Here is a 14,436-nt window from a genome sequence, read left to right on the forward strand (position 1 = left end):
ACCTTTTAGCTCGGCATAATTTCATGAAATCAAAATTCGCGTCTCTTTCTTTCTTAAAAGATTTGCTTAAGTCTGTCCCACTCTTTCAGTCTCAAATTTGTACTGAACTAAATTTAATTTAGTGTGATGTTCAAAAGAAGAAGAGTACGAAAGAGAGTAGGGTATACATATGCAAAGCTTTTAAGAAGAAATGTGAATTTTGACTTTATGAAATATTCATGATCTAAAATTTGTGCCAGAGCCATTAGATTTCATTTTTTTTAGAAATTACAACTATTCGAATTTCTTTTCTTAAAATTTAAAATATTATGGCGCATATCTTTTCATTTGAGTAAAATTCAATCGATTGAAATTTTACCTATTACTCTTTCAAACTGAAATCAGATGTAGCTGTCTCTTTCTGTCAAATGAATTGAAATTGAAAATGAAATTGAAATTACAATTTTTATTTAACAGAAAGAGACAAATATATCTTATTTCAGTTTGAAAGAGTAACAAGTAATATTTCAATCGATTGAATTTCACTCAATTGAAAAGGTGTGCCAGCGCCTTTACTATTGAAACACATTTCTTTAACAAAAGCAAAATGGGATTATTAGATAATGCAGAATAATGGTAATTTCAAGATTATGGTCTCACTAAAAGTCACGCCTACTACTCGTGTTATTTTTGGGTGAAGTTTACCTATAACTAATTTTTTATTAGTAGGGTCGGAGGAACGTCTGTACGACAGGGAACCCCTATTGACACTTTTCTTAAAATTTTGAAATTTCATGATTTTATAATTTGAGTTCCATACAGGAGAAGAAGAAGCGATCAAAATTCCAAAACATTACAGAGGGCGTGTCCAATATTTTAGGAAATGATCTTTAACCCTTTAAGGACGAAAGGGTTAAAAATTGAGGGTCAGAAAAAAAATTCACTTTTTCTGACTTCTTGCTTGCTTCTTCCTTGAAGGGCAAAGAACCATCTACAAATGTTTTAGAGATTACCCAGGCGGACATTTGACCATGTGTGAAAATGCCGTTGAATCATTCCTAATAACGGTTTTTCAAGGTCAAAGGTTAAAAAGGCTCTAGAGAACGCATTTATTAAAAGATTGGGGTCATTTTTGGGCTCGTTAGAAAGGTCTTGGAATTTCTGACAAAATTGGACTCGCTCCAATTCGTTCTGAACCGGTAATAAACCGTTTCATAACCGCTAACTATTTTTTATTTAAAATTCAATTACATTACTCCTGAGATGTATTTCGAGCAATATTTTTAGTGATTTTTGAATCGGTTCAAATCGGTTGTGAACTGGCAATGAACCGGTTATGAATCCATAAGCAATTTTCGTAAGAAAATCAATTCTATTACTCTTCAAATTATTTGGGGGTGTTTTTTGAGTGATTTATGAATCTGTTTAAATTGGTTGAGAACCGGTAAACCGTAAATGATGCGAAAGTACTTTTGAGGTATATCTTTTATGTCACGAGTTCGAGCATTTCGCAAAGCCTGGGACGCTTTGCCACCCTTTCTTAATATATGCTGTGGTTAAAATTTTGAGACCCATTTGAGGAGCTCAGAGCAAAAAAACGCTATTTTAATAGGGAAATGCATACGACTTAGAGTATTTTTGCTCTGAGCACCTTATTTTTAAATGAGAAAATTCATCGTGCACACCGTGTACAGTGCACACGCTTTATGAGAGAACAATAAAAAGATACTAATGATAAGTTGTAAAAGTGAAGAAACTTGATGCTGTTTCACCAAAGTTAAATTTGTGGCTAGTTTTCTGCGAACGGAAATGCTTAAATTTTAGCAAAAATTTGCTGACCTTTAGCAAAAAAAATCTAAAAAGTGTTTTTTTTTAGCTTTTGTTGTTCAATATTGATGTTGCAGCAGTTTTAACCGTCCATATGTTAATTTTTAAGTAATTAGTGAATGTGGATATCGGTAGAAAAATTATTGAAACAGAATATGCTGTCACAATGTCCACATCGTATGAATGATACACTTCCAGAAATAACTTGAGAATAAGTTTCCAAAGAAATTGTTTCAAAACAAAATTGATTTGAATTTTCGATTATTAAGGACTTATTATCCAACATAACGTCGGTTGGCTCAGCACCTGTGCTAACTGCATTTGCTTTGTGTTAGCATTATTATATTGCAAAATCCCTTCTTTTTCTTTTGTACTATAATTATTTTATTACTAAGTCAGTTTTATATCATTTAAAATTTTGGCCATAAGTCATTCAACGAGTGGCCATATGTTCGTAAAAGATGCCACAAGTTATGAATTTCACATGTTCGGAAGAATCATATATTTTCCGATGGTTTCCGTCCGAATTTTCCTTGTAAATTCATTTTAATATATCGAAAGAAACTACATGAAAGAACCTACAATTAAAATTTTGCTTTAGGGGAAAGTACTCTCCCTTCGAACGTTCATGCCTTCGAATAATGTGAATTTTCTTTTAGTTTTCTTAAGAGATTTACACATGATTATCACATAATCATCAATAATTGATGATAAGCTAACCAATATTTAATAGAAACATATAAGTTTCTTAGGAATACTGAAAGTAAATTCATATTATTCGAAGGCATGAACGTTCAAAGGGAGAGTACTTTCCCCTAATTGGTTAAAAAGGTCAGCAGCTATAAGCAGATATGTCTTTAATGTTGCCATATGTAATGCCTGTACCCTAATTTAAATCAATCAAAAATGGATAATTTGATGACTTCCGTTGTCCCTTGTCTTCAAATAAGTTATAAAAATTAATTTGTCAGTTTGACACTGTCGAAAGATGCACTGATCTTAACTTTCAAAAGATTCCTGTTGCCCAATTGAATTACAATTGTGTCACACTGTAACTACAGACAAATAAATTCTTATCTTCAATCAAGTCTCCAATAATTTACTACACATTCTTTATCAATGTTCATGAGAATAATCCAATGAAAATTAGGAATGAGGAATTTTGGAATGTACGTTATCAGTCCCTAATCAATGATTTCCAATTGGGAAATCTTGGAATAAATAGAATTTGTAGCCAAGAAAATTCCCAAGTGTCCTAAATTAAATTTCTCTAAAGGTCCTAAAATATTAAATATACATTTCTTACAGTAATCAAAAGTTAATTTATCCATTGGTAATTGATCATAATATGCCTCATTCACTGTCAATGCTTTAGCAATTGTAATTGAACTTGCAAGAGATTGATGGTCTTTACCAGTTTTCTTTTCCTTTTGTTTTCAGACACAAAATGAGCTGAGAGAACCCTGGAGGAAAAGTGTTAAATAGCATAATTGTGGGAAATTTTCCCAATCCCAATAGTTAGTCTTTTTTTTTCTAAACGAGTGTGTGTTTCTGTAAATTGGCCCTTCGACATTTTCTCTCTTACTCCTCTGTCTTGCAACTTAATTATTCCATCTGCAGGAACCCTGGGTACATTTCTGTGACCCAAAAAAAAAAATTTAATGTGAGAACACATGGGTCGTGCAGTTAATTTATTTCAATATTAAATTCCCTCTCTCTCTCCTGTATTTTCCTCTCTGTCTCTCTTCCCAATCAACTGTGGAATTTGTGACAAGAAATGTGCGGGAGTCTTTCACCCCTGTAACGACGACTGAATCACTTTGGGAATCGCCCTTGGTCAATTTTTGCAAAATGTCTCTCGTTGATTTTCTCACAGTGTTTTTGGGCTGAAAATAGATTTGTGCACTAGATCTTTCGAGAAAAAGGGTGATGGTGTGTGCCATCTCTCTCTTCGATAACAATTCGGAAATGTGGGCAGAAAACATCCACAAATGCGCCAAATGCCTCAAAAGTTCATCCGAGAGGTGTTTTGAGAGCTCGCGATGAAGGCAAACACTCTTTCTATTGCACAACTAATTGCACACTTCCTCCCCAAAATTAATTAGTGAGGTCATTTCTTATGAACATTCTCAACAGACTCGTGAATGATCGTTCAGCCAAAGCTCCTCATACATGATTAACTCCCTGTCACTGTCGGATTTTCTCAAGAGTTTAGTTGTCTTCATTTTTATCATAATTCTTTTTTTTCTTCTTCAGTGGGCTTCACTAAAAATAGGATCCACTTGCTGAATATTCATGATCTCTTGCCATCATCTCACCCTCTCAGCCGAAAAAAAAGATGATTTTAACGTTGGAAATCGAAAAATAAAAATGTCTTTAAGGTCTATTAACCACTTTTCGCCAGTGCCAACGCCCCTTTTCGCCACATTGACTAAAATGCTTATTTTTTTATAAATATTGCAGATATATCAAAACTTATATCATAATGCCCTAAACACACTTAGGACTTAATCCGAGAGACGGTTTAACGTAATTATAATCAAAATAATGATCAGATGACGTTTCCATTAATTTCTTGACTAAGTTGTCTCTTGATCTAAGCCTAGAAACGGCTTAGTTAGTGTAAAACTGTTGGAAATTTAGTCAAATCATTATTTTGATTATAATTACTTTAACACTTTAAAACCCTAGCCAAAAAATCACATAAAATACCAAACTGGCATAAAATGCCAGTGCAGATATTTTCAACAAAAAAGCATTTTTACATTAGTTTTTCGTTCCGTAAGACTTCTACAGCCGTTCTAGGACTCATAAATTCATTTTCCAATAAATACTTTTCCATTTTCTTGTAATTTTTATATAAATTATATGAAATTGATAAAAAATGCAAAAGTGAATTTTTATATATTCTTGTAGCAAAATGCCTATTTCCATTGAATTTCATTTTTCCTAGCGATTTGGCAAGCATTTTAGGACCAATATCAATATATTTTCCTGTAAAATTTTCAATAGTTTGCGATTTTTTTTAAGAAAATTGTATGTGAAATTCCAACAGGAATTTAAAAAAGAAAAACAAAGCGTAAAGTGAATTTTAATCTTATTTTTCTCTACAGTACCACTTTACAACAATTCTAGGTTTTATATTATTTAATTTTTAATTATTATTTTAACATTTTCACGAATATTTGCGATTTTTTCGAATCGTGACGAATCTCAAAAAATGTGCACATTTTTCAGGTTATGTAGAATAAGCCATTCAAATGTCCATTTTTAACGTCAACTCCATATAAAAGAAAGGTGGCATTTTACGCTAATTTGGTATTCTACGCCCATTTTTTGGTTTTTTCTTTATTTTTTAAATAATAAAAAAGTTATCAACTATTTTTTTTTCGACTGAACGGAAGCTAATTAAATTCTCTACACATTAGTGTTATCACTTTAGCATAATATTGAATAAAATTCTTAACATGAAGCTCCAAACTCAAAATTGGAGTAAAATTACACTTTGGGTTTTAAAGTGTTAAGCCGTCTCTCGGCTTAAGTCGGAAATGTGTCTAGGTCATAAGGTCCTATGTTCCTTACGGATTTCATCCATATCTCTTTTCTGGATATTTGAGGCATTGAACTAGCTTATATAATATTATAATAGGCCAAGTTCATCTATAATACATTAAAAAAAATGAATTGTTTGAAGCTTGAGTCGTCCGAAGGTAGTGCGCTTTCCCCTATACTAAATATTCATACGAACGGCGTTAATGGTTTTCTTTAAAAATAAAACACTTGGAGCAAAACAGGCCTATCGAATATTAATTTTTTTTTATTAAAATAGTCCATTACGGAAAAGTGAGGCACGTTTCTAATTAGAGCACCTTTGAAATATGTTTTTTTTCTCCTATTTTTAAATGGAACGGAACCTTATAATAATATAATTTAGCTTTGCAATCGGTCTCTGGAACTACACTATATCACGATAAGGACCCAATTTCAAAACCTGCCCCAATTCAAATGTGCCCTACTTCCTCCTAATCCTACAAAAAAATTTAAAAATCTTAAAACATCCTTCCGAATATTCCGGATAAAAGCGGATATTTGTCATTTCGTCTCCCAAATATCCGAATAATCGGACACTGTATTTTTTGAAATTAGGTTATGGTGAACATAACCCTTTAAAACCTATTTAACCAATGTAAACGTGAAGAATTAATATAAATTTATTAAATTAGTAGTCAAAATTTCAAAAGTAATGTGATTTTTAAATTCTAAGTCGGTCTTTATACTTCAAATTTTATCAGAGGTTCTGCGGTTATTTTTTAAGGTTATAGCTTAAAAAAAATACAACATACTTTAGGCTTTAAAAAGATCCCGATAAATTCCAGATGAAGAACATTGCAGTTTGATTTTTAATATTTTGATACCTATTTACTGATAAATTTAGTTCACTATGTTGATAGTTTAATTTTTCCTAACCTTAAAAAAAACAATAAATTCTAACCTAGAAAAAATGTTTTAGAGGTTAACACTGAAGTGTTTGAAAAATAAAACAGTATAAACAATTTTGGTCGCTATAATATCCCACTTTAATCAATGAACATAAATTACTTTAAGTTCAAACTGTGCTCGAGATGACAAGATATGAGTACACTGAGGAAAAAAAGAGGGTGCGATTAACTTTTTTTCCTCATAACTTTAACACTTTTTAGGTGTAAAAATATATCAATATTTTTTAATGTTAATTTTACACCTTTTTAAGGGTAAAATTAACATGAAAAAGTGTAACTTTAACCCTAAATACACCTAAAAAGGGTAATATTTACACCGATTTTGGATCAATACTGCAGGGTAAAATTAACATTTCCGGAATGTTATTTCAACTTTTTCGGATAAGAATTTGTGATTTTGAATTTTAAAAATCGTTTTTCTAAATTATCAAAGTTACCTATAAGTAATTTTAAACAAATTGTAATTCATTATTATTTTCGAATGCGTTAGAAGAAGATTATGCACGAACTAAACTCAAAACAGTTATAAAAATCTCTTAAAAAGAAATCTCCACAAAGAAAAATAAGTCATATGTATAAACTTAAAATTGTAAACATTCAAAGTTTAAGAACACTTCACCATTTTTATCTTGGTTTTTTTGTCAAACTCAATATGAGTATGCAGATGTACAAAAAATCGTCGCATTTTAAACAATTTGCTGCCCGAATTTTTCTCTGATTCGGTTGACATTTCGGTCCCAAATGCCCGAATTTGAAAGAGTCTACTGTCTACTCTATACCTCGCCTCTAATTTTTCTAACACTTTCATTTTTAACCTTTTTAACACTTCAAAAATCTTGCGTGAAAGTAATAAAAAATAAAATATTGTAGAATGAACAATGCACACAAATGGGCGTGGCTTAATTTTCTTATTTATTTTTCCCCTTAGGTCTATGGCACTTCAGTTGCACTTTTAAGTTGGGTTTATGTGCAAACCAAGGGAGCGTGGCTTTTTCTAAACAACCCATAAATGGGCGTGACTTAATTTTCTTGGGCGTAGCTTCAAGAATTTCAAGATTCGAATGATTTTAGATCACCCTTCCCTTTATTATTATTATTATTCATGTTGAGGTGGTCCTAGGAACAGGCCCGGGCACTGCGACTGATCAGTCTATTGCACCCAAGACACCCTTCCCTTTAGAAAACCTTGTTTTTTTTCAATGCTTAAATTGTACTGATCCCTGTGATAACCAATTATCCACTCTTATGGACCCAGAACTGACTCCCTCTCCCCGGAAGTAACTCACGACTTTCAAATAATGACCGTTGTAATTTTAATAGAATTGACTTCTAACACTTTCATTTTAAACACTTCTAAAAATCTTGCGTGGGAGTGATTTAAAATAAAATATTGTGGAAAGGACAATGTGCACAAATGGGCGTGGCTTAATTTTCTTATTTATTTTATCCCCTATCTGGCACTTCAATTGCACTTTTAGTTGGGTTTCTGTACAAACGGTGCAAACGGTGGAAACTAAGGGGGCGTGGCTTTTTTCTAAACGACTCACGAAGGGGTGTGACCTAATTTTCTTAGGCGGAGCTTCGTCAAAAACTCAAATATTCCTACGAATATTTAATTTTTTCTGACTTTTCGGGGAATCCCGAAGTAACTTTTTCTTGCTGAAAGTGGCGAAAGGTCAGAAAAGTAAGTTAATAAACCCCAGTGCACTTTCTTCAGTGTCTCATCAATCGATGAGTCTGTCCACATGCATCCAACATCCTCAATGCCACTTTTATGACCAGAAATTCCAGATGATTCGCTCTCGGAACTTCTAGAGTGATCAATTTCTTGGAGATTTCTCTCTCTTCTCATGCCATTCCAACGGTGTTTCACTGGGCTGGTTGCTCTGTGTGTGTCTGTGTTGGGGGATAAATATAGCATTCTAATCGTTGGATGTGATCTAAAAAAGAATTTTCTTCTCTCAGATCTTCAACTGGCAGAAACAATTTTTCGCCTTCCAATAAACATTCCCCCGTTCCTCTCTTTACATCTCAAGCCACCCAGAAAATTCACAGATTGAATCACACATTTTCCTGGCTCATTGACTCTCTTTTGGGTGGGAAAATCAATTGAATGAGAGCTTCAAACTATTAATGCCTTCCGGCGACAGAGAGCCCCAGATTCTTTTCTGCTGATCGAGATTCTGCACTTTCTCTTGGGTTTCTTTTTTTTGGTTGGTTCTTCGGTTTCTAAGGTCCAGAACTTGGCTTTTTTCTGGGATTTCTTTTGTTCTTCCTGAACAAAGTAGGCCCTTCCAGACGCTGCTTTTTGTCTTTCTTCAGCGATGCGTCTGGTTTCTCCTTGAAAGTGAGCCCATCCAGTGGTTTTTTTTTCTGTGGTTTTCCTGCCTCTTTTTTTGCACACATTCAGCAGAAATTTTCTCATGAGGTGGTGAGATTTTCACGTTATGAAACATTTTATTTATAAATTGTGATTTGTGAGCCAGAGGCTTTTTCTTCTAACCATTCACGCACACACTCTCCATATATTGCTCTCCTTGTGGGAGGCCCATCCGATGCCTATTTCCGATTGCTTCCTCCCTCTCCCTATCCATAATCCTGTTCCAATTTGCCAAATTTTTGCCATCAAAGCAAATTTGGGGCCCCAGGAGGAAGAAGGCTATGGCCATCGCCCGACCCAGCCATTTCGCTGAGCAATTAATGCAAATATTTGCACAGTAGCACCGTCATTTGGATGAGGTGTCTGCTGTGTGCAACCCAAGAGCCCGGCGTCCATTTCGATCCGGATAAAAGGACGTGGGATGAGGGCGCAGTCCCCTTTCTCACACCGAAAAAAATTCCTTCGCCGCGACAGAGGCACACACTCTTTTTCGCGCAAAAACAACCCGCGTTCACAATTAATTCTATCAAATTACAGTTAGTGATGATTGTAAGGAGGAAAACACATACTTTTAGTTTCGCGACTGGGCTGGAAAAAACACGCTACAAACTAAATTGCTCCGGCAGCAGCCAACTCAAAACTGCGAGGTGAGCCGAAAAACTGAGACGGCTGCGGTCTCAGTGAAAGGTGCTTTTGATTGTGACAGCTGCGAATGTAAGAAGAATTATGACAACTTTACAATGTTGTCTTGCAGAGGGCGCTGCATGCGGATAAGTGAAAAACAGTTCAGGAATTTGCAGAAAGATGAATAAAAACAGTAAACGCGCCAAAATCTCACGCGAATTTCTATAAAATGTTGAGAATATATCAAAATTATGAGTTTAATTGTTAACAGTAATGACTATTTTTATCAATTAAATTAATATTTGATGTTGTTTCAGTTTTTCCCTAATTTTTTGCCACAAAATTCCATGGACAAAAATTATTTCCACGAAACCCGGCAGACCATACACCTCTCTCTCTCTCTCTCTCTCTCTCTCTTCTTTTTATATTTTGGCGTCAGACTCAATCAGGTCCATATAGCCAAGACCATACACCATATGAGCAAATCACAAATGTGTCAGAACATTCAATACTCATATAATTTTGGAAAAACTCAGAAAAAGTAAAATAACATGGAATTCAAAGCATAAAAACCACGTAGAATACCAAATTAATATAAAATGCCGAGTTCAGACATTCTAAACAAAAAGCAAATATTAATTTTCTTTAATTTCGTAAGGGCCTTGACAGACCTGAGGATTAGCCGAGAGGCGGCTTAGCGTAATTATATTCGAAATCAGGGGGGTGACATTAGCTCCGAAAAATGCGACAGATTTTAGTGTAAATTTTTCCCTGGTTTTATATGCATTCCACATGTCTACGCAAAATCGTAGAGAAAATCCGCACCCATTACTCTATTGGGTATTTGCATTATTGCAGTTTTTTTTGTGCGATCTGAGCGACCTTTTTTTTCCCTCTCATTTTTTTTGTACTCAGTCCAGTTAGGAAGCTCTCCAGTGTACACCATACAAGTGATCAAGTGCTAAAATAAAGTCTTTGTGCAGAAAAATCTCAAGTCTGATTTCTTGTCTCAGTGACACCTTATGCTCACAAAGAGTGTAAGGGCAAGGACAGTTTTAGTTGTGATTAAACAGTGAGTGGAAGCAGCGAGTCAGGTGGATTTCATCAATTGGAATCATCGAGGACGCTCTGGGAATCTCTCAGTGGAATTGCACGTGGAGGAGCTACAATTTGGGCCCCCTTTTTTGTGGATTTGGAAGGGCAACATTTGGCCTCCAAGCCGCATTCGGAGGATTCTATTAATCCTTTTTCTTCTGATATAATTACAGGTCAGTCCCCTCAATAAGGGAGCACTTGTGACTCCATCAATTGGAATTGTTCTCTGTTTTAAACACCTGATATAATTACAGGTTAGTCCCGTATTTGTGGAAAAGCTTTTAGAGACTCCATCAATTGGAAATTAATTGAAATTATTTATTTGATACACCCTGTATCAATTACAGGTAACACCACAAGATATCTCCAAAACTACGTAGGTTGCCAATTTGGGGTTTTCGGTTGCCTATTAAATATTAAGTTGGCTTTTATTTTGCATTTATATTTTTTGCTAATTCTTTCTATAGTGACAGAAAACAGTTAATATACCCAAAAGTTTTTTCGGCGCGCTATAAACGTATGGGAAACATAGGATATGTTTCGAAATAATAGTTAGACATCATTTCCATCATTTTCCACTAAGTCGTCTCTCGGCTTAAGTCGTAAGTGTCTAGAGTATAAGACTTCTACAATACCTGTCAAATAATTTCGTCAGATATCTTTAAAATTTCTGTAGAAAATATCTACACCTCTGCCAAAAATCTGCCGAGAAATCTGCAGATATTTCTACGAATTTTATTTGGGCTTGGGACAAAATTCGTCAGAAACTTTTGTTGATCTTCTGACGAATCCTGCTATACCCCCCAAATGTTCAAATTTGAGGAACTCTACTGTATATTTTCATTTATGAAGAAAATTAATTAATCTTTGCAATTTTCGCTTATTTTTCTATTACAAATGCTTGACAAATCTGAGTTGTCAACACTGTACCAGTCGGGTCAAAGTATTACGTCACTGGCAGTTCGATTTGGCCCACCGGGCCCACCTTATACTGAAACATCTTGGCAGAAACCCAGAAAAAAGCCCTTTTTTGGTCAGTTTTCTCCAAATAGTTACCCAACATTCGGTAAAAAATGAGTTTCAGCAGCTTGTTCTCTCGAGCCACCTCCCTGTTCAGCGGAATCTGTGAGTAAAAGCAGTGTAATCGAAGAAAATATCAAAAGTGAGGTTATGTTGATGGGCCTTTCAGCTTCTGCCTCTTTTAATGCCATCCGGGAGATGGCCAGTCTCCACAGGATGCACCGAACCGGGCCCCACAAAAAAAGCAGACCACCGCGGCAACCATTGGATGGAAAACCCTTTGCTAAGGGTATTGTCCTAAAGACACTCATCAAGAAGCCTAAGAAACCCAATTCTGCCAACAGGAAATGCGTCCTGGTGCGCCTGTCTACGGGCAAGGAGATGGTAGCGTATGTCCCAGGCATTGGACACAATCTACAAGAACACAATATCGTGCTCTGTCGCGTGGGACGATTGCAGGACGTGCCTGGTGTGAAGATAAAATGTGTCCGGGGAGTTTATGATTTGCCGCACGTGAAGAAATCGTAGATTTTTATTCAGTTAATTAGAAATACAATAAATTTACTTGTAGAAATCATGCTCCTGCTCATCCTTCTTGATATTATTCTTGTAGCCCTTCTCAAAATCTTTAGCCAGGACGATGTATCTATTCTCCCGGACGGCGTGCATTCCCGCTTCCTGGCAGATTGCATTGATGTCAGCTCCGGAAATCTTATCCGGACGCGCGACGTAGTCTTCCAGGTCCACATCTTCAGACAAATTCATTTTGGCTGTGATTGTGGTGAAGATCAGACGCTTCTGACGGCGATCCGGAAGCGGGAATTCAATCTTCCTGTCCAGACGCCCAGGACGCAAGAGAGCAGGATCTAGTGTGTCTGCACGATTTGTAGCCATGATGACTTTCACATTGGTAGTTTGATCGAATCCATCCATTTGATTGAGCAGCTCAAGGAGGATTCTCTGGACTTCTCGGTCAGCTCCAGTCTGAGCATCGAAGCGCTTCGTGGCAATTGCGTCAATTTCATCGATAAAAATGATTGCCGGGGAGTTCTCCTTGGCCAAGCGGAAGACATCGCGCACCATCCTCGGTCCCTCGCCCAGATACTTCTGCACAAATTCCGATCCCACGACACGGATGAAGGCAGCTGTTGTATGATGAGCCACAGCCTTGGCCAGCATGGTTTTTCCACATCCTGGAGGTCCATAGAGCAGAACACCGCGCGGAGGATCAATACCAATTTGCTTGTAGAGCTCAAAGTGCGTCAGGGGCAGCTCCACGGCTTCCCGGATCTCCTGCTTCTGCATGTCCATGCCTCCAATATCCGAATAACTCACATCGGGCTTCTCATCTGCCTGCAGCATTGAGATGGAACTGTCCGCCTCGGGTGGCAGAACATCCACCAGGGCATTGCTGTGCTTATGCAGAGCCACACTGGCCGATGGCTTCAGCAATTCCCGGTCAATTGTCGACAAAATTCTCACGTAGTAATTTGATCCCGTGGTCGATCCCACAATTCCCGTATTTTGATCCACAGCCTCGAGGAACTGCCCAATCACCAGAGGCACTGATTGGATGCGTTTGACCTCTTCCTGAGCGTGCAGATACTCCTTCTTGAGATTCCTCTGTTCATCCTTGATATATTCCTCTTGCACCTCTAAAAACTCAAGCATTTTCTCCAGTTTCTTGTACTTTGTGTACAAATCCTCCGTGTCCAGATCTTCTAGACCCCCATGGCCACCATCCTTGCTGGCTTTTAGCTCCAGAGCCTCATCCTGTTCAAGAAAAATAGCTCAAGAAAACTTTCCAAACAAGAAAGACATTCCAAACATTTTCTAACCTTGTCTGGGAGAATTATATCGACTTCTGCCATTGCAATTTCACTGGATAATCCTCAAGAGATCTCTCTAGCTTAAATTCAGATAGTTTTCACTGCAACTAATGCTCTAATTTTCCTATTTTCCTCAAAAATAACTTTCTGGGAAAATTCGCTTCGTCAGACGATTTGACAGCTGCTAAAAAACTGACAGCATCCCCAGCAGCCAAACCTCCCAGCAGCGAAAAAGTGTTTTACATTTCCATACCTTACACCTTACACGTTAGTGCATCTATAAGCCACTACACAACTCTCTTCGATACGAGGCTGATACGAGGGGTTCGGGTTACTCATAAGAAAAGTAATTGGTTTGCGTTTCCCGTTTCCAGAAACACGAGGAATGTTTCTCTGTTCTTGACAAATTCTTCCATCGGAAATATTCTTTATTTTTCAAATAATACCGTATCAAAGTCTATGTGAACGAAACGAATGTGCGAAACGAAATGAAACGATTTAACATCGGGAAAAACGGGGACATCAGCCATTGAACATCTAATCTATATTTTCTTTCTTTACCTGAGTGTTCAAAGGTGCCCTCTTAAATCTCCCTTAATTCCTGCTCACTTCTTTATCCTAATTGCCCTATAAATAGAAATCCCTCAAACTCTTCTATTCCAATATATCCTGAATTTTATTTAGGTAATTCTTTCATAAACTTTTGAAAGATCAGTTTTACTCGTGTTCGTCCTTTAGAAATCTATGTCTCTAGTTTCTATCCTATAAATAAATTCCTCTTGTAACATATAATCTAGTTTTCTTCTAATTTTACTTACAAAATCTTTCAATTTCTGCAATCTCTTAGTGTCCTTTGCAGCAGAATTCCCTCTAAAAACTTACACTTCTACGCTTCTTTTTTATCTGGCAACTCCTACCCATAAAAGCAACTCTAATCTATAAAGGCTGACCCCCATAATTATTTAAATTCAAATTTAGAATTTCCAGCATTCTCCGTTTCTGTTTCTATCGTTATAAAATTTATGTTTCTCGCGTTTCTAATTATGTTTACGCGTTTCCATGCATATTTCCTTGTTTATACTTTGTTTCTATCCAAATCTTTATTCCAACATTTAAATCTGTTATTTTTTATTTCAAATTTAAATAGTTTTACCAGATTTTTTCTTCCCAATGCAGAAAAATG

General features: G+C 36.1%; 4 protein-coding genes across 6 annotated transcripts in view; 2 read left to right on the forward strand and 2 right to left on the reverse strand.

The window, feature by feature from the left end:
• Positions 1–9,399, reverse strand: part of LOC129802258 (alpha-actinin, sarcomeric) — a 44,170-nt gene extending 34,771 nt beyond the window's left edge. Inside the window, exon 1 of one of the 3 annotated variants that reach the window (XM_055847944.1) lies at positions 9,255–9,399. The gene's annotated coding sequence lies outside the window, so the exon portion shown is untranslated. The remainder of the gene's footprint in view (positions 1–9,254) is intronic. The other 2 variants (XM_055847943.1, XM_055847942.1) reach the window with 2 other exon arrangements.
• Positions 1–14,436, forward strand: part of LOC129802273 (clathrin light chain) — a 101,639-nt gene that overhangs the window by 78,058 nt on the left and 9,145 nt on the right. The gene's annotated exons all lie outside the window — the stretch shown is intronic.
• LOC129802277 (40S ribosomal protein S12, mitochondrial) lies at positions 11,321–12,001 on the forward strand. Its single transcript, XM_055847991.1, has 2 exons — positions 11,321–11,529; positions 11,594–12,001. The coding sequence occupies exons 1-2, from the start codon at positions 11,478–11,480 to the stop codon at positions 11,950–11,952; spliced, it is 411 nt and encodes a 136-aa protein (XP_055703966.1). The 5' UTR covers positions 11,321–11,477; the 3' UTR covers positions 11,953–12,001.
• LOC129802266 (26S proteasome regulatory subunit 6B) lies at positions 11,939–13,465 on the reverse strand. Its single transcript, XM_055847965.1, has 2 exons — positions 13,263–13,465; positions 11,939–13,197 (listed from the first exon to the last, which is right to left on the reverse strand). Exons 1-2 carry the CDS (start codon positions 13,293–13,295, stop codon positions 11,986–11,988), a joined length of 1,245 nt encoding a protein of 414 aa, XP_055703940.1. The 5' UTR covers positions 13,296–13,465; the 3' UTR covers positions 11,939–11,985.

This window comes from Phlebotomus papatasi, chromosome 2 (genome assembly GCF_024763615.1).
Source record: "Phlebotomus papatasi isolate M1 chromosome 2, Ppap_2.1, whole genome shotgun sequence".
In the NCBI taxonomy this organism is placed as follows: Eukaryota; Metazoa; Arthropoda; class Insecta; order Diptera; family Psychodidae; genus Phlebotomus; species Phlebotomus papatasi.